The sequence below is a fragment of the Balearica regulorum genome, chromosome 5 (genome assembly GCF_011004875.1).
Source record: "Balearica regulorum gibbericeps isolate bBalReg1 chromosome 5, bBalReg1.pri, whole genome shotgun sequence".
In the NCBI taxonomy this organism is placed as follows: Eukaryota; Metazoa; Chordata; class Aves; order Gruiformes; family Gruidae; genus Balearica; species Balearica regulorum.
This window is the reverse complement of record NC_046188.1, coordinates 59483945-59506550: the sequence shown is the minus strand read 5'-3', so window position 1 is coordinate 59506550 and position 22606 is coordinate 59483945. Positions and strand designations below refer to the sequence as shown.

Genomic DNA, 22606 nt, shown 5'->3' with positions numbered 1-22606 from the left:
CTGAGTTAAGATTCAAGTTTTGCTCTAATCCAACAAGCATGACAGCTGTTCTTCTATTCTGAATGTTACCAAGCATGTAAGTTTTAAGTAAGACCACATATAGAAACTTGATCCCAAACTGAGGCACGAAAAGACATCTCAACTGTTCTACATTCTGCTTTGCCTGCTATGGTTACTAACAGCCCACAAACACATGAAAAAAACCATACACAATGAGAACAGCTAATGCTCACAGCAAACCAGAAATAGCAGCATGGGAAACTTAGCTTTCAGTTAGTACTTGAAGTGAGCTATCAGTAGTGACAGTCCAGACCTCCTAAAAGCAAAGCAACATAGTTTAGGCTATAGAGTCTATTAAAAACAGTAGTAATACACTATCTAGATCTACATAATGTTCTTTTAGCAAATGCTTAACATAGGGACTTGATCACCAATGAAAAAAATTAGAAAAGAAAAAAAATAATTTTGGACTGGGGCAAAAGACTGATTTTTTTTTAGAACTGCAGAAAGAAATCAGATTCACTTTAGTCTACAGCAGAGCAATTTTTCATTGTTGTCCCAGAATATATTATATATAAGGACTTAATTCCAGAAGTCATGGACTTAAACTAAAATAAAGTTACAACTACTTCCTCAAAACACACTCCTTTGTAAAATTTAACATTTTCAGATTTTCTGCTTATACTTTTTAAGGGGTAAAATAAACCACTCCAAGCAAATAAGCAGGAACAGTTTATTGTGACACTGGCAGCTTTACCCTTCCTTCTCAAGTAATACGGAGTTCTCTAATTTTCTTTTTACCTGCCAATTTAAATAATTTCATCTACATCTGCATCGTTACTTTACAAAACTTACTTTAATATCTGCATCTTTTCACCCGATTAACACAAAAACAGAAGGAAAAGAAAAAATTCTTGGAAACATAAGGAGTTGTATCATGGCAAATGTATTCTTTAATAGAAAGTAAGAAAAACCTCCCTACTGTCCTTTATTCAGAATGAGGAAAAAGATAAATATCCATAGCTCTTTGTTCCATTTGGTAGGATTTTAAGATCCATCTATGCATGTATAAGCACAGAACACACGGTTTTAGCCACACTGGAACCACCTAGAGATTTTTATGTTCCATAGTTTTTACATGCATTCCATCCTTGGTGTGCTGATTATAGTACAGGGATTCTGTTCTTCATCTACAGCAGTTTCAATTTAAGAATACACCATAAGCCAAATGAGAAAAACATCCATTAATTGCTAATAGAAAGAATCACAGGAAGGTCTCACAACAGTTTACTAAAACATTAAGGGGTTTTTTTAAATCACAGTTTTCAAATATAAAAATTGGATTTTCCCCATAACTGAAACATATTTACATAAACATTTTAAAAAGATGGTCTGTAATTTAGATCTAATCACTGTCATCTGAACCACCTTCAGATCCCTCATCATTGGATCCTTCTGGTTCAGATTCATTACCAGATCCTCTGCCAGATCCCTCGTTGTCAGATCCTCTCTCAGAATCTCTGTCTGAGTCAGCACTGCGAGAAGCTGGGCGAGATTCATTTTCTGAACCACCGGAATGACTTCTCCCCGACTGTACAGACTCATTGTCAGACTGCTCCGAATCTGATCGCCTCCTTTTTCTAGCCGACCTGTCACTGTCAGAATCTTCCTCAGATGGGTGGACACTGGACCTCCTTGGACTACCTGCCTCGCTACCAGATTTGTTTCTGTTATCAGAATCACTATCAGAAACAATACGTTTACTGTGCTGCTGTTCCCCGTCATCTGAATCACTGTTGCTATTTCTAGCATGTCTGTAGGGAAAAGAAAAAAAAAATCCAGTATTAAAAGATGCTATCCTTAGCTTAAAAATAAAATGAAACACCGGGATTTAAGTAATGCTAGCGTTACCAGAATGAGAAGAATGAGTGGAATTAATTTGCAATGGAAAGCGATGTTATGAGTACATTGAAAGGCTTCTCATTATCTTCATGTTATCTCATAAACACTGCAGTTTCTCTGGAAAGCATGCATTGAAACTCTAGTACATACAAAGTTAATTAAAGTTCTTACCCGTCATCAGCAATTTTGAGTTTATCCTCATCAGAAGAATCATCACTTGATGAAATGATGGCTTTTGATTTGATCTTTCCTTTCATTGAAGGAGGCAGACGTTCTGGTTTGGGCTGTATAGAGGAAAAACAAAGGGTTGTTTGTTCATATGGCTGGTTAAAGCATAGTGCCCAAACGTAGAAACGTATTCAGAAAACCAGATATGCTTTTAACAGTTGTTCTAAAGTTGTTAGATCAAAATTTTCCATTTACTATCACTTAATTATAGATGACTTCAGAAATGTCCTTTTCATCCTTGAAACAACTACAGCAACAAGGGAGGAGGACAAAAATAAGCTCAAAGGCAGTTTGCTACAAGAAGTTTTGTTGTAATTTTCACCACTAATAAATCTCTCTTGAGTAGGGTAATACTGAAGTCCAAGTGCATATTTAGAAAATGATGCAGTTATTCGGGGTTTAACTTACAGCCTTCTTTTTCTCTGCTTTGGGTGGACGTCGTTTTTTAGGCCTTGGAGCATTTTCGTGTTCCTCTTCATCGCTCCCCTCATCTGCCTTCTGGGGTCTTAAACAGAAATGTATTTTTTATTATGTAAATCATAACATCACAAAAAAAACTTAACACATGCAAAAATAGCAGTCTCAAGAAACGTCAGGTTGATCAAGTGTTACTCATACTTCTTCTGCAGAATGGCTGTTTAAGTCTTATAATGTGCATGTGTAAATAAAAATTAACCATGTGACCTCTTAACAACCATTCATTTTTTAAGTCTTTACGAAAAACTGCATGAGATTATACTTAAAAGCCATACTATTTCTCAGGGAAGTCTAACATTAAAGTATCATACCTCCTCCTCTTCTTCTTCTTTCTCTCACCCTCCTCTTCTTCCCCATCTTGTTCACTACCACTGCCCTTCCTCTTCTTTTTCTTTCTAGACATGGGCAGATCTTCATCACTGTCATCGTTGACAAACTCATCAAATTCCCCTGCTCCTTTTTTGGAACGCTATAATAAATGAAAACCCCACAACATAGCCTATTATTCACCTTCCAGTTAAAAAGCTACCAGAAAACAATTCAAAAGACAAATTATCTGAACAGGTTTTCAAAAATAAGAAAATATAGACCTTCTTGTGCTAACTTTCCCATAATCTCTAGATTGATGTCATTAAGAAACTGACTCCAAATTTGCAAATAATAAAGCAATCATCATCTGTTACTTTAACAGCTGAATAGAACAGATTTTGGTGATGCCACTGTGCTTGGAACTTTTAAGTATGAGCTTCTAATTTTCACACTTATATGGGTATTAAACTTGTGCAATTTCATTCAGTAGAGCCTAGAAGCTTGAAACTAAAAATGGGTGCTACTGCAAGAGACCGTATATCAAAAGGAGAAAAACGAGGGAGATTAAAAAAAAACACAATAATAATAATAATCTGTTCTACCCTGCCTCCACCGCCACCACGTTTTTTCTCCTTTGATCCTTCTACTTCACCAGTGAACATCAGAATATTCTTGGTTTTCTCCACATATTGAGCTCTTTGTTCCAGAAGTTTCTTCTGCTCTTCTTTTTCTCTTAGGCGCTTCTCTTCCTGAAACAGAGAGAAAACTAACCGTTACTATTGTATTCGCAGATTTGCAGTGATATAATCACAGGTATATAAATTATTTGCTGACAAGAAAATGTAAAATTGACTTTTGACAGCGTGTATCATAGCAAAAGGTCCACATGTCCCAAAAAAAAGTTTTCTACAAGTCTGTGGTAGACTAGGCAAAAGTCCAAAAGAACTTTTGCACCAGGTGCTTCCTCATCTAGCCTATCAGTACAGAAATTTGATAACAGACCTTCTGGGGCATCAATTTTATTTAATTGCAACAATAAGAAAATTATTTCTGAGGCTATGGGGAAGAAAGAGTGAGTATAACCTGATAGCTATAACATTTTCTGCTAGCACTTAATATAGCTAAGAAAAACAGGTACTAGACATTTTATCAGTAACACCAGGGAGCACCACAGAGCAACAGGGGCATATATATTGTTAAGTATACTTTTTAAAAATATAGTATGCAGAATGTAACAGAACAAAACCTGTTCTTTAAGTAGTTTTTGGCGAAGCAGCTCCTTTTCCTGCTCTTGCTTTGCACGCAGCTCCCTCTCTTCTTCATCCTGCTTGCGTGCCCGAGCCACATGATACTGGGCTTGACTCAGTAAGTCAGAGCATTGCCTGTAACATGCAATGTTTTCAAGTAAAGGAAGGTGGCAGGCACATACTACAAGAAGAAACAGTTTTATAAAGGGCATGCATCACAACACTATGTTCATATCACCAAAGAAAAAAAACTACTAGCACAAGAGTAGTACAAATTTTTGAGTAAACAAAAGCACTTCCTAATAAGCTAGTTTATCTTTAAATTGCAATATATAATTTCAGAACATGCTGCTTCACACTTAAAATTTAGCCAATTCATATACAAAAAACCCCACATGAACATAAAAGGAATCATCTCAATTAACCTGGACAGCTTCAGAACTATGGTTAATAAGAACTTGAATTTAATCACAACATACCAGCAAACCTAATCAGAAAGGCAGGTAGAAATTCAATCTTAAAAAACCCAACTGTGTAAGAGGTAAGGTTGCATGAAGCGTTCAAGTCTCATGAAACATTAAAGCAAGGTGCTTTCGATACCCTCTTAGAAATGTCATCGTAATAGTAGCTTTTAATATTAAGATAGAAATTCTCTTCTCTGTGCAAAGTGCTTTAATGACACCCATTTAAGACGTACAGTGCATGGTGGCCAACAGATGTTATTTGTATATGGCTATGAAAATTCTAGAAGAATGCGCAATAAATGAAACACAAGGCATACCGAGTGAAAACCTAAGAAATAAGCTTACAAGGAAACTGATTTGAACAGGCTTGTGTACAAACTCATTACCCTGAGCAAAAGTCAAAGCAGACTAGACTCTGCAAAACAGAAGTTTTTTGTGTTTCAATAACTGACCCATGCTATTTACCCATGAACTACCTCAAAAAAATCTCTATGAAAGCAAACACTGCTGTTAGATTATTATGTTTACAGTCAAAACAGTTAAGAGCTAGAGATGTTTAAATAAACATCACTGCACTCTCATTGATGGAAAAATCGCCATTAAACCAGTTAAAGTTTCACAGGCTCCAGCTAATGACAGACACCAGAAGTTGAGAGTTTTAAACTACACAAAAACGTTAGAAAGCAAAGACAGGAAAAGATTGAAATAGTAATAGGGACTAACCCTGCACTTGTGCTTCTACTGTTATAAGAAACTGTCAGTTGAAATTCTGGAATCCAGTTTTAGTATGAAAAAACAAGACAAAAATATTCCACTTTGTATATGAATGCAGGACTTGTTTGTGGTTTGGGTTTGTTAGTTTTTTACCTGGCTTCCGTAGCAGCAAGTGCCAAGTCAAATCTCATCTTATCACCTACTTTACTCAAGTAACTGAAGTACCTGGGGGAAAAAAAACCAACCAAACAAAAAAACCTCAAAGATGGTATTACTTACATATTTATTATAATTTTGCCTTCAGCATTTACTCCTGAATTACAATCCTATAAAACTCAACAGATGAGGAAACCTCACCAATTTTCTCTGTGTGCAGCCCCTTTCAATGCAACAGTATAAAAGTACATTCAGCGTTCTCCAAATGTAAAACATTCTAAAACCACTCTAGATCAAAACAAAACCCCAGAAAAATTCTAAAGAGAGTTCTAAGACGTCATTTACTGGCTCTTAGCTGACCCCAGCAGATTTATTCCTTATCTGTCACAGCTTATGTGCTTGAAACCAGCAGAAGAAAACAAAGGAAAACTTATTTTTTAAAAATCCTTCCAGAACAGGCTCCTTGAACTTAATTCACAGAGACCTTCAAGTAGATGGGTAAGCTATGATGATCAGTGTTTTGAAAACAGTTTCTCCAATTCATTTAAAGGAAAACAACTGTCTAACTCTCAAGGTTGCCACAGTTTCTTGCTATATTCCATCACAGACATTTTAAATAAAGTCTTTTTGTGCTAGACTGAATTCAAATTCTTATGCATATGAAGAAAGTAAGTCCTTGCTCAAGTTTTAGATTATGGAAAATATTTTCCAAAATGTGATAGACATCTAAATTTTTAGTTAATCGGTACAAAATAAAGGCTTTCATGCAACTTTCTCAAGACAATAAATAAAAAGCTTCCAACTGAACTTAAGTTATAATTTGTGTTTGAATGTTCAGTTTGCATTATGTAAAGCACTAGCATTGTGAAATGTTTGTATTAAAGGCTCACTTCAGTTGACAAAATTACTGAAAGGCAACATCTATCCTTGACATAACAGTAGAGCAAGGAATGCATAAAGCAAGCACCAGCTATACCAGCAATACCTAGGAGCAGAATAAATGGCTGAAAGCTTTTTGTTCAAAGATGGTGACAATCAGATCAGATTAATCACATTGTTTTCTGCTGCCCCCCCTCCCCTTTTTTTTAGGATAACTAAAAGATCTCAAACACACTTAAGAAACTGCTTCTGTTCTTAAGCCATGACAGTGTTTAAGGCTTTAGTTGTAAAAGGAGGGTAAAATTAGTCTACAGGACTACCAGTCATTAACTAGGCTTACGTAACATACGTAGATTTGCTTTTGAGCCTTATAGGTTGTTTTGAAAGAAATCGTTGAAAAAAGTATTACATTCATAGAATAATTTTCAACATTTTTTTCAAGTATGCCCTTCCAGGAAGAAATGCATCTTGGTCATAGTAATACAAAACCCTTTGAGAAATACATATTGGCCACCTGGCCAAACAAAACTGGATTTGGAGCAAAGTCTGTATAAGTAGCTTTGTCAGCCTCACTCTTTGTTTTCCCACTAGAAACTCTAGAATTACATACGGTGTTTCATAGCAGGTGATTGCTCTTCTAACCAGATTGGTGAGGTATACTGCAAATTTACTGTAAGGGAACAACAAAATAGATTATAATGATTAGAAATAAATCATCTTTACCTGTGGGCTAGCTCCAGTTCTTTCACCGCATTAAGCACCTCCTTTAGATTGCTTTTTTCATCTTTCAAGACAGAGGTAGCTAGTCTTTGTAGCACTAAAGCCACATTAAACATAAGGACTGTATCACTTGGTGCTACATGCCTCGCCTGTAATAAAAAAGTATGGTTTAAATATATTCTACAATGGGATACAGAGGTATACTGAAGCAACATACAGAGAATAAGCACCATTATTTAAACCCCAAAGTATCGAATTTAAGAGAAACAAATATGCATCAACTTACAGTAATTTCATTTTATGATATATGATGTTTTATATTCATACCTTTAACAAAGTTTGTTTGCATTCCTGTAATTTCCCACATTTGAAGAGTGCCCGGGCCAAATACAGCAATACTTCAGTATTTTGATGCTTATAGAACTTTCTGAGGCAGTTTTCATACTGAAATGGGGGAAAAAAAAAAAAAATCAAATTAAGAGGTCATAATGGTTAGTTATTTTGGTCAGCTAACTCCAGCAAATGTTTCTATTCCTAAAAAGCATTGCTGCTAATATGCCTTTTGTTTTCTAAAGTAGTGTGTCATGCCTCATGGATGCCTCCTTTTCATTAATCAAAAAATTCTTTCTGCTATTCTATAGCAAGTACCTGATTTTTTTAGAAACTGGCAGCAGTCCAGAAGGCTCTGCAGGTCTTAGAAACACAACAGAATACTTTACAAGTACCATCTATTGTAACAAAGTCCAACAAACATGACTCATTGTAAAAGCTCTCAATTATTCTCTGCAGTATGAGGGAAAAAAACCCCCGAACCAAACTATTTTCTTTATTCGTACAAGATATTTTACAAATTGAAATATATTTAATATAGTAATTCCATATATCTGATGCAATTAATTAAAAAAAAAAATTCACATCTTTCAGGTAACTCAATGTCAAATTTGTTCTGTCCACTTAGCTGACTTGGCATGCCAAGGGGTATCTAGTTGTTCTAAAGTATAAAAGACGACTTCTTACTACAGGTTCTGTGGGTCTAGAATCAAAGTTTTAAACAGTTACGAAACTTTGGTAACAAGTGCTTTTTGTTTGACATACTCTTTTCTTAAGAAATCATTCACTCTTTCTAAACCTCCAAAATAATAAGAAATCCAAAGTAGTTTTATTTCCAGCTTAAATACAGAAACTGCCCTGAACTTTAATGCCTGAAGTTACTACTCTTGGATTGCACTGTGTTGTAAGCGCCCAATTTTCACTCACCTTTAGAGTCAAAGATTGTCTATTTAGCTTAAGTCTACCTTGCAATTGTATGCTTTATGGTAGAGAACTCACTAGAGTAATTGTAGTGGCTGCAGTGAGCTAGGTTATTAAATGCAATTTGTCTCCTTTTGAGTCCAATATCAAGTATTTTAGACTGTGGCTTGTACAGACTACATAGTAGAACCCAGGGAACAATAGAACACCTCAGTAAATACACATTTCTACTTACAGCTTTACTTAAATATCTTAGCAGACGAGTACATTTTTCTGACATATCAAAAGGTGAAAATGATACCTAGTTTCCCCATGGTAATTCACTGCTTAAATAATTGCTAAAATGAGATTTTAATTAGGCTTTTTGTCAATAAAGACAGATAAGGTGTTAAAAAGACAAGAGACCCCATGCAAACACAACAGAATGAATCTGATCACGTTACCAAAGCTTTTTAACAGTAGTTCACTGGAGGATAGCAACTACTAAGGTCTTGACCAGTAAGAAAGGCCCAGTATCTCTTCCTTATAATCATCACAAAAAGCTTCAGGATAGCTTTGAATTAAGTATTTTTGAGCCTCAAGGTGGATTCAGTCTTAACGAAACAAGTTTGTTCTGAGCCTCCATCCTGTCCAACATAGGCTTTTTTTTTAGCTTACTTGTATGCTTTTGATCAGCTAATTGAGTCAATTTAGTTAGAATAGGTTGATACTTGGAAGTTAGCTTGCTTAAGCAGGTTGAACTAGATGACCTCAACAGATTTCTTCCAACAGGAATTACCTTGTGATGTTAACTGTGGTGCAACAAATCATGGCACAGTCAGCTTTTCAGACAGCTCTGATTGTTATTTATGTAATCACTTGCAAGAACAAAAATAGGGAGTTTTGCTATTAAAAAAATCCCAGCAGCAAACTGCATTTACTTACTTCAGTAACACCTGAATATAAATCACATACAGTAGCTACACTGACAGAAACCTCTCTGACTAAAAATTAATTCCGAGACCAAAATTCTAACCCAATTAATGTTTTAACTCTGCTACCAAAAGAAACCCAAAAGCATGTAAGTTTGTAGGTACTTTGTTACCCTGACATGGTTTGGCAGTTTGTTTTTAAATCTAGACTTGACAGGCAACACCATGCTAGAAATAGACCTATGTCATCTAACCCAACATATTATATAGTTCAATTTTAGAGATTTTACCATCTGCACAGCACTGATGTACTGTTTCTGTTCTACGTAGATATGTGCCAAATTCAGCCACACATCACTGATATCTGCTGTTGCCTCTCTCACTTGGGCAAAAACATCACGAGCTTCACGGAAATATCCTTTATGTGCCAAGACAGCTCCTAAGGGGAAAGTAACATGTACAGCGTAAGCTTCCAGGTTCATGTACTATGTACTCCTACCAAAGAAAACAAAATATTGCCCAAATAAAGTTCCCCATTAAAAACTAAGTGACATAGCTGCCATACGAAAGCTATTCTTTCCTCTGCTCTACTACATAGTGTTCAGGCCCTGCAAAACCAATTCTATATTAAAGCATGAAACATAAGAATATCATCACCTCTGAAGGAAAATTAGAGTCTAATACTCACCTATGCCATTAGCAGCATACAAATTCTTTGGATCATTTCTGAGTACTTGCTTGTAGATTGCTAATGCACGGTCTTGATGACGCTTCTCCTGCAGAAAGACATATCCTGATTGATCACTCATTTCTATAATAGGGTATTAAAAGATCTACTCAGAAGTTTTATGGACTATAAGATGCCAAATAGGCATCAAGAAATGGCTCTGAGTAGCTAATACCATACAAAAATTAAATAAATAAAACCACACACAGGGCAGAGAGATGCCCATTACCTTTTCTCTGTCTCTTGTGGGTTGATGTAGAGTCTGCAACCAGACATTGCCAAGAGCCAGCATAGAATAAGTATCATTTTGTGTGGAGGGCTGTTTCAATATTCTTTCAAATTTCTTCTGTCCTGGACCCCACTCTTGTTTAGCCAAATGAAGATTGCCGATCAGAGACCAAGCATCTGGATGGTCCTAAATAAAAATTCACAGTAAGTTGCAAAAGCACTGTTTTCCCTTACAAGGTTACTTTTGCAAGTATAAAATGCTATTTTTCTTAAATAGAATTCCATATGTTAAAAAACCCAAAAAACACACAGCGAACAGACTACAGTAGTTCTCTCTTCTTCCCCTAGTTTATATGAACAAAAATGCAACAAAAGGAAAACAAAACTTAAAAGTTAAAACACTTGAAATACTAACTTAAAGGGTTACAAACCTGATTTATCTGAAGTGCTTCTTTAAACCAATCGGAAGCCTCATAAAAATTTCCTTTATCCCTAGCCATAGCTCCCAAGCGCAAGTAGCCTAAAAGTAAGAGTAGAAAATAAAATAAAAATCAGGTAACAGGTTAACGTCAGCTCAAAGAAAGTATCGCCCATGCCTGAATTTCAAAAGCAATCTTTTCCTTGATCTGCTAAGGACAGCAAACATTGAGACAGCTTTCATATTCTTCTCAGAATGAGACACACCATGTGAAGAGGAACGGCCATCCGCAATGGTAATACCGAAATTGCAGGTTTCTAATAGTTAAAGCAATGTAAATGTTTTTAATTGGTTTCCTAAGTTAAAGACGATTGAGAAACCTCAAAGAAAAGAAGGATGCATCAGTTTCATAATTCTCCTCCCTCCACTTTAAACAGCCCTCACATCCCTGCAAGCTGTGGGAAGAGTATCAGCAGGTAACAATGAAAAACAAGCAGGAAAAAGACTATAGATTAGGCTGGGGCATGCCATGTGCTGCAGCTTGCTGAGCAAGTGCTACCACCTCACCTTTGCAGCAAATATCACAGATCAGCTACTTGAGGGCAAGAGGAAGAGCAGAGTGAGGAGAAAAAACAGGATATGCCATAGAAGCTGTGCTAACACCCTCAACAGCCCTTCTTCCCTGGAGGAAGGCCAAGGTCTAAAATAAAGTGATTCTCCCAAAAGGCCTCTATTTCCACCCACATAAGTAGAGTTGCAGAACCTGCGAATATCAAGTGGATGGCCTTTATTACACCTGAGTGCTCAGGTGCTAAGGCTTTGCCGGGGGTGGGGAGCAAGTGAGCAAAGGCATCCAAGTCTAGATAAGCTAATTTTGCTAGGTTTTTGGAGTACAGTATCATTTACCAATAATTAGAAGACTTAAAGCTGGAGATTGGACTGTAAGGACGATGCAGGCCTTAAAAAAAAAAATTAGGGAAAATAGCGGGTAGGTAAGCAGGCCGCAAAACTACTAAGAAAAAAAATGAAGACAGATATAAGGAGAACAAAAGACACTCTACATGGGAAGACTTTCGGTATTATAAGAACAAATTTGGAACTAAAATACCAAACATTTCTTACAATCAACGTAATTAGGATGTTCTCTTAAAATGTTTTTATACAGCTTTTCCGCTTCATGAAATTCACACATCGCTTCATATAGTCTGGCAAGGTTATAGGACGTTGTTACAGAGATAGCATTGTAATAATGCTCATCATGTTCAGCTTCTGCTTTTGCACGATCCAGTGATGCCAAAAAATATTTCTAAAGTATAAAAAGAAAAAAAAGGAATAAAGCACTCCAGAATATTCTTAAAGGAAAACTTCTGGGTAATCAAGAAACTCAATTCAAACTTTGAATAATTACATACCTTTGCTTCTCCTAGGTTTCCCAGCCTGAAGTGCAGAGCACCCACATTATTCAAGATCTCTGGTGGGACGTCAGCCTGTACTTTCTCTTGCAGAATACGTGTGGCTGTACCATAAGCTGACAGTGCACCCTTTACAAAGAAAGAGAAAGTAGATGAAAGAAATAAAAGAATGAGCTCTATGTGCTCTTATGAAAAGCACACACATAATTCACCACGTGTATATTAACAATACCTGTATATCAGTCTGTTCTAGAATTTGGGCTAGCTCAATCCATGCCTCTACATCATCAGGATACTGTTCTGTGACTTTCTTCAGATGTCCCTGAAAAAGAGGCATAATTATTTTCTGCTGTTTGCAGATAAACAAACTGTTTAAAAAAATAATAAATAAAATCAAAAGAAAGAGTGAAGGTATTAATCTTAATACTAGAAAGATATACCATACTGCAAAAGAAAACATCCTAAATGTCTTCATAATTTGGTCACGAAAAATTTGCATTAGTTTCCTACCTTCATTACTGTATTTTTCTGTAGAATGTAACACCTGATTAAAGTCTTACAGAAGCAGAAACTATTACACCAACATGAGAAGCTAGAAAAATGATGTCTACCATTCTTTGCATTTATTTACCCAACAATAGATTTAAACCTCCTTTCATTTAAAAAAAAAAAGCATAACATTGTCCATCCAGATAAGCTAAAACAAGTGTTTTCTAGAAATCACTAGCTAACTTACCATCTTTAGAGAATTTCAATGTATACGGAAAGAATTCTGCCCCTCTACAAAACACAAATGTGAGGCTGAGGCTCCTCTAAATTCCTGGACTTGCTTTAGCCAGAGCCCAGTAGAAGTGTCAGTTCTGTCCAGAACTTGTGACTCTCCACAGTTAGGAGGATGTCTCGTGACAGCCAATAGTAAATATCCTGTATCTACAGCCAAATAACCCTGAGTTAAGGTACAGTCTGATTTCAAGTCTGATTTTCAAGTTCTACCCTTGTATGTAAAAGTATGATGCTGGCAGAAGCAAAAACTCACCTTTGCAATATCCCGTTTCTCCTGGTCTTCTGAAGCTGCATAAAGAGATCCAAGGATCTTCATAGTTTCATAATTGTTAGGATAGGCTTTCAAAACTTTTTCAAAGCATTGTGAAGCGTTCTCTTTGTCCCCTCGATAAATGTACATTTGACCCAATCCAAAAAATGGAAGTACAAAAGAGGATGAGGCAAACTGAGTGGCCTGGTAATAATACTGGAAAGCTTGATCATAATCTTCCTAAATAAAAAGAAGTAAATAAAGAATGGGCAGTATTTTCACAGGCAAGCTTTGTATGAGCTTTCAGAACAGAGATTTTAAAGTGTAATCTCAAAGGAGGCTTTTAAAAACTGCCATACCTGTACATGAAAAGACCTAGCCAGCTGATAACAACTCTCTGCTTGCATTGCTTCAACTTCTGTATTATGGAAAGCATGAAGAGCCAAGTGTTGCACTTTACCATAGTCCTGAAAAAAAGGAAGTTAAATGGAATTTGAAAGCCTTTATTTATAGTCAAGTAATTTATTATTTAAACAAGGATACCTGGAAAATACATAAAGCTTTAGCCATAGCACTGACTAAATTAATGACAACAGATTTAGTTTCAGAGGTTACTGTTCTTTTTTGTATCTCATATTTTAAAGCATGGAAGAGGGGGGAAAAAAAAAAAACCAAAACAACCAACCAAACAAAACCCCTTCAGGACACAAAGGTGACCTTGACTTAAGATGTAAGTGTACCTTTTCTTGGTTTTCTTGAGAAAAGTTTATACAAAATTTAAGTCAAAAACTTTACACTTGTCCATTTAGATTAACAGTTCTGTATTAGGCACCATTTAGTCTGATGAAATGAGATTGAATTTAACACCAGAATCCTTGCTGTTCAGAGGTTATCAAATATTTAACTGTAAAATTCCATAGACCTCTTACCTTCTTGAAGAAGAAGTGATTAGCCAAGTGATTCAACACCATTGGATTACTGGGATCAATTGTGTAAGCCCTAGAGAGGAGTTGAACACCATTCTTGATGGAATCAGCCTAAATGAAACATTGAGAGGTATCAGCAGCATCTCAATAGCTGTATCCTATTAACATCTTCAGAACTATTCTTCAGTGTAGGCTGCTACAGAAACTCTGACAAAACCTTGCTGGGCTCACAGAAAAAGGTAAATTCAGCTACTAGCTTATCTTCCTGCAGTTTACCAATGGAAAATAGGAAATGAAGCCACTACACAGGCATAGAAAAAAGCAGAGTAGGAGTTTCTAGGGAAAGAAGAAAATACTTAATCTTGGTGTCCTTTGACACTTCATACTTACACTCTGATAGCCTTCCTTCTATTGTTCAACATCCCCAGTTCATGTTTGGTTTAGGTTTCAACTTTTTACACAACAGTGAAATGAAAATATTCTCATGTTCAAATTCTAAACAAGAACTTCAGATGTTGAACTAAGAGCTACTAGTACTCAAGTTCTAATTTAAAAAAAAGGTAGAAGTTTCTGGTGTTTACATAGGAATATCATTATATCAATTTACTCTTTTCTAGAGAAACTTTACAGTTTAAAGAAAGTTTTCTATGGCTATGAATTTACTTTCCTACAAGTTTATATCCATAACTGACAAAATAATTGCTATTTATTTGGGACACTCATTAGACCTGTATCACAAGCACATCAGCTTAAATCTGTATTTATTTCTGAACAAAACCACCAAGAATGGTATCTAGCAATCATGTAACATCTGTGCTTTACTTTGCAATTACTATCAGCAGAAAACTATCTTATTGAACAGATTAGGTTTTATGAGGTTGAGACATAAGATTAAGTCCAACAGGCAGCTAAAAAACACAAACTCAGTTTGAAAAGACATTACCTTTCCAAACTTAGCATAATGGTATACCTTGATTAGGAGATACTGAATCACTCTTCGTTTAATTTTCAAAGGCAAAGAGGTTTTAAAATCACACTATGTATATATTTGTGTTCTCCAATAACTTGGGTCTCATATCCAATTTCAACCAAATCCAATTGATGGTTAGAGTTCTCAAAGCTCCTAAGTGCTTTGTTTAAAGACAACCAGAGATAAGACAGACCTCAATGAGAACACATTGTAATCTCAACTCTGATTTGACATCATAACATCTTCTAGGAGGGAGAAACATGAGAAATATCTAAGCACAGAAAAGATGTCAATTATCAGTTCATAACCCAGAGAGAATCTTTCCCCCAAATAAAGTGTTCTCCCTCCTCCACGTCATCTCTTCAATGTTATACTAACTTTGCTGTGCAAACTGTGAAAAGGTTGAAGTAAAGCACAGATGATACATTTCTTAGAAAGAACAAGAAACATATTTGAGCGGGTCAGCTTTTAATCACAGCTTTTCAAAGCTGAAGGTGAGTGAGCTCATCCCTTGACTTTAGTCAAAAGATCTTCAGGGGGGGAAAAAAAAAAATATATCAGATTTCATTAGTTTCTTGCCTAGGGAATTATTTTTTTAAATTTGAATTTAGAATATTTTTGGCTGTCTCCATAGTTTTAGGAAAGAAAACTCTTGTGCCCACATTTTTGAGAATTATTCATGGAAGTCTTAACAGTTATTTTTTTTCTCATGAGATAGTAAACTAAGTAATTTTCAGACATTCTGCACTAACAAAAGATCTTTCTAGGCAGCTACGTGTTATACAGATAGCATAACACTAAATTTTAGCAACATATAATTATGTAACAATTTTTAATTTATTTTTTTTTTTTTTAAACACTCAAAGGTCCCATCTTCTACTGATAACTTCCTTATTATGGATTAACCATCTTGGATCATAAGATCCCAATTAAGCTATACGAGCATATGTATTTTTCTAATGATACAACATCTAGAGAGGCAGAATCATCATTTTATTGTAGTTTCATCAGCTTAGTTAAAATTTGTTCTTGTCTACTCTTTGGTTTACCATGTGGCATGCATGCTAAGGCAGCTTGAATGCAATTTTAACACTTGTTTGAAAGCTTAAGTTCTTTAAAGCCCAGGATTAATCTTCAGGGACCAGGTCTTTTACCTTGACCTTCCTGTTAGCATGATGCTCTTTTAAAAAAAAAAAAATAAAAAAAAAATTCCTGATGCTCTGGAATAGAGCTGCCATTGCAAGTGAGGTCTCAAAGTATTTGAGGACTTTCAGAGAATCCTGAGTACCAACTGATTTAGTTAGCCTTCACAGAGTCACAAATGACTAAGTAAGGCTGGCTATTATAACTTGCTCATTAAACTAATTTTTTTAAATCAGCACTTTTAGGGTTTTTTTAATTGATTGGACATACATTCACAAATCTCAACATGGATTTTTATTACTTTAATTAAAATAGTTAACCTAGCACTGTTTCTCTGTACTTAACACCTCTAGAAGCAACAGACTAGAAGATTTTTAACAAGAGAAGAAAGTTATTCAGAATATGCTGCTCACATCACAAGTACGTATCTATAACATCATTCAATAGTGGCCCAGACTTAAAATGATTTAACCACAAAGTTGTTACCCCTTTTAAAAACTGGACTACCTTTCAAAGGATAAGATGTTTGCTTTTGCAGATAAGAAGAAAGTAAACTGAGTATAGATTGTTGTCAGTCAGACCCACCTCTTTATTATTGAGTTCCAGAACAGCCAGTCCAACCAAAGCCCCTACGCATTTTGAATTTAGCTCCAGAGCCCTGCTGAACGCTAAGCGAGCTTTTTCCAACTTGTTCAGTTTCACGAAGCAGTGGCCCATACCTAATCGAACCTCAGCTAGAGAACAAGATGACACCATTCAGAATCCCAAAATTTCAACTTTATAACTTTTTACATTCTGGACATCAATTAAAGTGAAAGCAAAATTTTTAATATTTCTTTAAAGCTTGTAAAGCCATCTAATGATTTGCTGTTTTTAAAGGCAGCCTCCCACACTTGGAAGCAAAACTAACTTTAACAGATTAGTAAGATTTTATTTCTTCATACACCCCAGAATATTGGTCTGTATCTCCAAAAGACTCTGATACTAAACAAATAAATAATTACTTTTATGGAAACGTATTAAAAAATAATAGAGAAAGGCATTAAAAATTGCCAGATGAAAGGGCTGGAAATTTCTTACGCAGGGTAAGTTCACCTGAAACTAGTCAGCCTCCAGAAAACGCAGACAAACAAACAAGTTAGCTAGACATTCCTCCTCAAACGATCAACTGATTCACTGCTAACAAAATGCTGTTTATCATCCTCTAACTTCCATGATCATGTACAGATGAGCTAATACAGGTAATTCAAATCACATTGCCCTTTCAGACTGCCTGTGAACTAAGAATACAGAGACATTTATACAGTAATTTCAAATCTGTGTATGTGAAAAAGGAGAATGAATGAAAAATGTTTGTTTAAAAGTAAGGCTTGCATTTCTAAATCCACTTTTGCAGCTATGATTCTTGTGCTAAACCAGACTACAGAATACACATCAACTTTGTAATAAATTCTTTTTCAGATAGATTATGGTAAAGTATACTACATCTCTCAAGAGACTTTATTTATGATCCTCACGCAAATACCCTGAACTAATACCTCTAAATCACATGCATCACTTTTACAGCCATTACTGATAAGCTTTCCCAGATTTTTACATTAAGAAAAATCATACAACACCAGGAAAACTCACATCATGCACTTCAGGTAGAATTTTACTTTTCATGTCTTGTTTCATTATTTCTTAACCCTTATTCCAAGAGTCCACATACAGGTTCTGCAACAGTCTTAAAGAGTTCCCCTGCTACCATACAATTTTAACTTCTCTTACATGCAACTTCTCATTTTTAATAGCCCTTTAAAAGGTAATAATAAGAAAAAATGAAAAGTATTTTCCTAAGCACAATTTCCTTCTCTAACAATCAAGGAATGCTCCAAATCAACAAACACCTGAAATCCTCTATAATGATGGTTGTGTTGTGAGTTTTTTTGACAGATGTAGATCACAAAAAAAAGCCTTTAGGTATTTCAGTGAGGAAGACCTGAGTTATTTGCAAGCACAGCAAATATTTCCACTAACAAATACTTTCTGTCTTACCTGGGCAACCTGGGTTGGTACGCAATGCTTTCTTGTAGTATGCAAGGGCTCCTCTATAATCTTTCTTGTTGAAAGAAATGCACGCTTTACCTGTTATAACATACCAGTTACAAATCAATCAGAAATATAAACAAAGCAGTTATAAATCAGAAGCTCATAAATAATATTTGGTAAACTTGTGCTGTGCTGACTTTCAAAAGCTATAGTTAAAAACTAACATAAAATTCAGACAACTACAACTTTTATTATCTTTGGTAATGTCAAGTATACAAAAAAAAAAATCAAACATGGGAACACATTAAAATTTACATTTTCATGGTTTGCTGCAGAAGCTTAATTCTTTCCTGATCCAGAAGACAGATACTTACTAAGACTAGATTAATTAGCGAAAAAATTAAAACACAAGTGTTACAGCCTGCTGACCCCTCACTACTGGTTTCTTCACCTTTAACAGAGTATACAGCTTCATTGGCATCATCAGGGAACTCTATGTAGTCAGACTGTATGTATGCCCACACGTCTCAGAAGATGCTAGCTAGCATTATGATTTTTCCTAGTTTTTCCACCTATGTACACTTCCCAAGTTTAAAGTCATCTCTGTCATGTGATTCTGGTCAAAAGTGCACATTTCTTTATCCCATTCTTTCTCTCTACACACTCTCTTCTTAAGCACATAATTCATCCAAAACTCAACTAGAGAGACCAGGTTTTTACACAGATACCCATGAACTCATACCAAGAAGGGCAGGAATATTATTTGGAGACTGGTTGAGCACGAAGTGGAACTGTGCATCAGCTTGGTCCATCTTATCACCTTCAAGGAGACAAAAGCAGGCTCTTCCCAACAAGTGATTCTAGATAAGGAAAACAAAATTGCAATACATTTAACTTTGTAAAATATGAAGATTAGACTACAAATATGGATTTTTAAACAGATTTTGGTTTTACCTGATCATACATGATAATTTTGTCAGCCATAGTATACAACAAGGTAGCTTGCGTAATGAGCTCCTTCTTGTTATCTTTGTTCTTCTCCTTTCGAGCCTGCTGTACATAGTATGCTGCCAAAGTATCCAGACACGTCATCTGATCTTTTTCATGGTCTCTGTAGTCCAAGTTACCATCTATGCGTGCAGCTTCCAACAGCTTCACAAAGTCTTCTGTTTTCCCTTGTTTGTAGTATTCCAGCTGTAAAACATACAGTTTTAACAGACAATACTACCCTAGAGAGTAAGCAACATATCAAGTGGGTGCTTCAGGTGTCACACAGATTCTTCTTCCAGAACGTAGGGATAAATCAGACACAAATATAGGGATAATCAGACAAAGGCATTCCGATACCACCAAATATTTTTCTGTCATCATCCCAACTTACCATTTTTAGATGAAACCCAAGTCTTACAGCCATTTATAAATGAAGAATCAACTGTTTTTCCTCTGAACTGCTTTAAGTTTCTGTACATTTCACTATACTTTCCATAGTATAGATACTGTCCCCTCATTTTTTATGAGGTGCATAATCAAAGGCACAAACCAGGAAAACTATGGATTGAGAAAAAAGACTTAGAAAGCAGGCCTCAAGCAGCATTTTTTCTTGAAAAAAGATTAAATTAAAATCTTAATATGCATATGTCAAATCAGAACTATCTGGCCTAGAGTCAGCAACCGAATAACCCCATTAAGTTCCTGTTCAGAATTCAGTTATCCGTGGTCATAAAAGTAAAGGAAGTCGAAATTATTATTTGATTTTCTGAATATAATATTTAAGTATACAATTTGTAGATATACTAACCGCTAAGGCAATCCATATGTGCAGTTGAGTGTGTTCCTGTTTCAGTATACTTATAACTTCATCACCCTCAGGCAACTGATCGAAGTCAAGCTCAATAACCTAGAACCAAACAATACAGATTTTCTTTTCACAAAGCATTAACAATGTTATCTATCATTGAGCTCGAAGTACATTTCAGAGCACAAAACATAACTATTTGTGTTTAAACATGGTAATGGACAAAGAAAGAAGTGATAATGTATTGTATTATGTACAAGACAAAAGTGATGGTCTCTCACAAGTATCAGAGAAAAGACAGCCCAATGTTTGGGATACTAGTCAGGGACAATAAGCAGAGATGCTAACTCAACTGTTTTCACCATAAACTTCAAGCTCAGAATTTGTACAGTTCAACTAATAACCAACTTGAGTGCATCAATTTCTAAAACTTTTCTTACAGGTAATACAAAGATCTAGGATACAGTCAAAATCTTCCAAGTAATCAGGTGTCAGAGAATCAATGCCTAAGACTTATCCCAGAGCTCCAAAATTTTATAGTCATCTTTACGCCCAAGAAAATGAAGTGATTGTTGAAGTGGCAAACATTATAAAGAATGGAGTAAACTTCTGAATATTACAACCATAGTCATCAAGAGCAAATTACATGAACAACTTTTCATCATGCAAGCATTATTTTGCAAGTACTATTTTCCCATGTTGATCTACTCTTCTGACACCAAAAATGAGGGGGAAAAAATGAGGAAAAAGGAACAGATATTCCCAAGGTGGGATGTTTGTGACCACATTTTAACTGCCTGTTAGTTCACTTACTACTCAGTCACGCTTCAATATTAGTCACCTACACTACAATTTAATTTTACAGCAAGGAAGAGGTGCCGTTGTTGTACCCAGACTTGTACCCTGATTACCAATGCAGAGACTCTTTCTCCGAAGCCTTGATTAGAGCAATCCAGTTTATAAAGGCTTACAGTTTTGACTATGCAAAACTTGAGAGTACCAGCAAAAATATTTCTGCTACTATCATTATTTTTAGTTTAAGTTTGTCTTGCACAGTACTTCCTGTTTGACAGATAATGATGTTTTTATGTTTGGGCAACCCTTACGTATAAACTAAAATAGTAACGAGAAATAGATATTATCAACACAGCAAATAAACATGGAAGTTAAAAAAGGCAGTTAAAAAAAGATATGTTATAGCAATCCTTAGTGATTAATTCAGAACTTCAGGATCTAAGTAGTCCCAGGCATAACTTGAACAGCAGCACCAAGATCAACTATTCATGTTGACATCTCAGACAGAAATTTCTGTCACAGAGAAAAAAAGTCCTCCAACATGTAACCTACAGAGAGCAAAGCACCTTTGTGAAACTTAAAAACTCAATGGCACTTGTATGGAAGTTTGTTAGAGTATGCACACATGTTCACAAAATACATTCTTCAACCTATAAGCAGTATGTTTCAATACCTTATTTAGCTACGGTATTAATTTAGTATCTGCTGTGAAATGACTCAAGTTCAAACTTCATAATACCCTTTAAATTTCCAAGTACTTCTCTTAAATCTTTTTAACCTTGGCTTGTAACAGTCTACCTTAAATAAAAGTTAAATAAATTTCTACCACCACATTGAAATAACTTTACAGAACGGACCAACTGCCCTACCTGTGCCTATATGCTAATTTAGGAACATGCATGCTGTTTACAAATCAGCGCAGTCAGAAAAATTAGTGTCTAACGAACTAAGGAGAGAATTTAGCTGGACAAGGCTGTTCTCAACAGATTCTTCACTCCTGAAGGATGCATATGCCTGAAACATATATTGTGGGAGAAAGGGCTGCCCCTTCCTCACAGACATGTGGTACCGAAGGACCCCGGACAGACTGCCTGAATGTTCGCAGCAGCTCTCCTTCACCAGCAAGCCACTAGACAAGGACAGGGAGGTTACGGCTAGCAGAGGGCAGCCACTGTTCACCGAGGGGGCACCGGCGAAGGCAGGTTCGGCTTTTTTTCCGCCAAGCGAAACACCCATGACCCCACCAACTCGTTCTGCTCAGGGAAGGGAGTCACAGTCCCTCTCGAACCCAGGACAAAACTATGAGAGGAAGCGACAAACGCTCGCACTCCTTCCTTCCACCCCTCCCGGGACCAGGCCGCACCACCACCTCCCAGCCCCCGACTCGCCTCATCGGTGTCCCGGAGAGGGATCTCGATAGACCCCCGCGACATGATGGCGACACCGCTGTCCGCTCAGCCGCCGAGCCGCGAGAACGCAACGGCCCGCTCTGCGGGCACTTCCCCTCACAAACACCGACTGACCCGGACGTGCTCGGGGGAAAGGGCGGGGAAGGTGGGCTGGCTCCACCTCCGAGGCGCAAAGAGCCAATCGCAGCGACGCACGAGCCTCGAGGGCCGCCTCGCGCCTGTGGAGAAGGGAGGGCTTCGAGGCTGGGCGCGCGCGGCCCTGTTGCTGCGGCAACGGCGGCCTCGCGGGCGCCCCTCAGCGAGCGCCAAGGCACCAGCGGGCCGGGAGCTGGGCGGCCGGCCGGCGCCACCAGCGCTGTCTCCACCTCGGGCTGGAGCACTACGTGTTGCGCTGTGAGACCTTCCGTGCGGCTGCTCGGAGCGGTCTTCCGTGTGGTGGCATTTTAAAACGCCCTCCTCGG

At 36.7% G+C, this 22606-nt stretch overlaps 1 protein-coding gene across 1 annotated transcript; it reads right to left on the bottom strand.

The window, feature by feature from the left end:
• Positions 1-719: 719 nt before the first annotated feature.
• CTR9 (CTR9 component of Paf1/RNA polymerase II complex) lies at positions 720-22267 on the bottom strand. Its single transcript, XM_010313610.2, has 25 exons — positions 22125-22267; positions 19945-20043; positions 19101-19340; positions 18889-19006; positions 18153-18242; positions 16701-16849; positions 14006-14113; positions 13436-13543; positions 13080-13316; positions 12276-12365; positions 12044-12172; positions 11754-11937; positions 10645-10733; positions 10215-10400; positions 9947-10034; positions 9549-9697; positions 7424-7540; positions 7100-7245; positions 5495-5566; positions 4163-4298; positions 3519-3665; positions 2919-3076; positions 2539-2635; positions 2074-2186; positions 720-1814 (listed from the first exon to the last, which is right to left on the bottom strand). Exons 1-25 carry the CDS (start codon positions 22167-22169, stop codon positions 1406-1408), a joined length of 3504 nt encoding a protein of 1167 aa, XP_010311912.2. The 5' UTR covers positions 22170-22267; the 3' UTR covers positions 720-1405.
• Between the last annotated feature and the right edge of the window lie 339 nt (positions 22268-22606).

Bases quoted from the DNA above. Each gene is read 5' to 3' on its own strand.
- CTR9 (XM_010313610.2), bottom strand. From the start codon at position 22,169: ATGTCGCGGGGGTCTATCGAGATCCCTCTCCGGGACACCGATGAG. The intron at 9,698-9,946 runs GTGAGTATTAGA...CTTTCCCCTTAG, and splicing joins GTATGCTGCTAATGGCATAG to GAGCTGTCTTGGCACATAAA. The intron at 2,187-2,538 runs GTAAGTTAAACC...TCCTCTATACAG, and splicing joins AAGCAGAGAAAAAGAAGGCT to CCCAAACCAGAACGTCTGCC.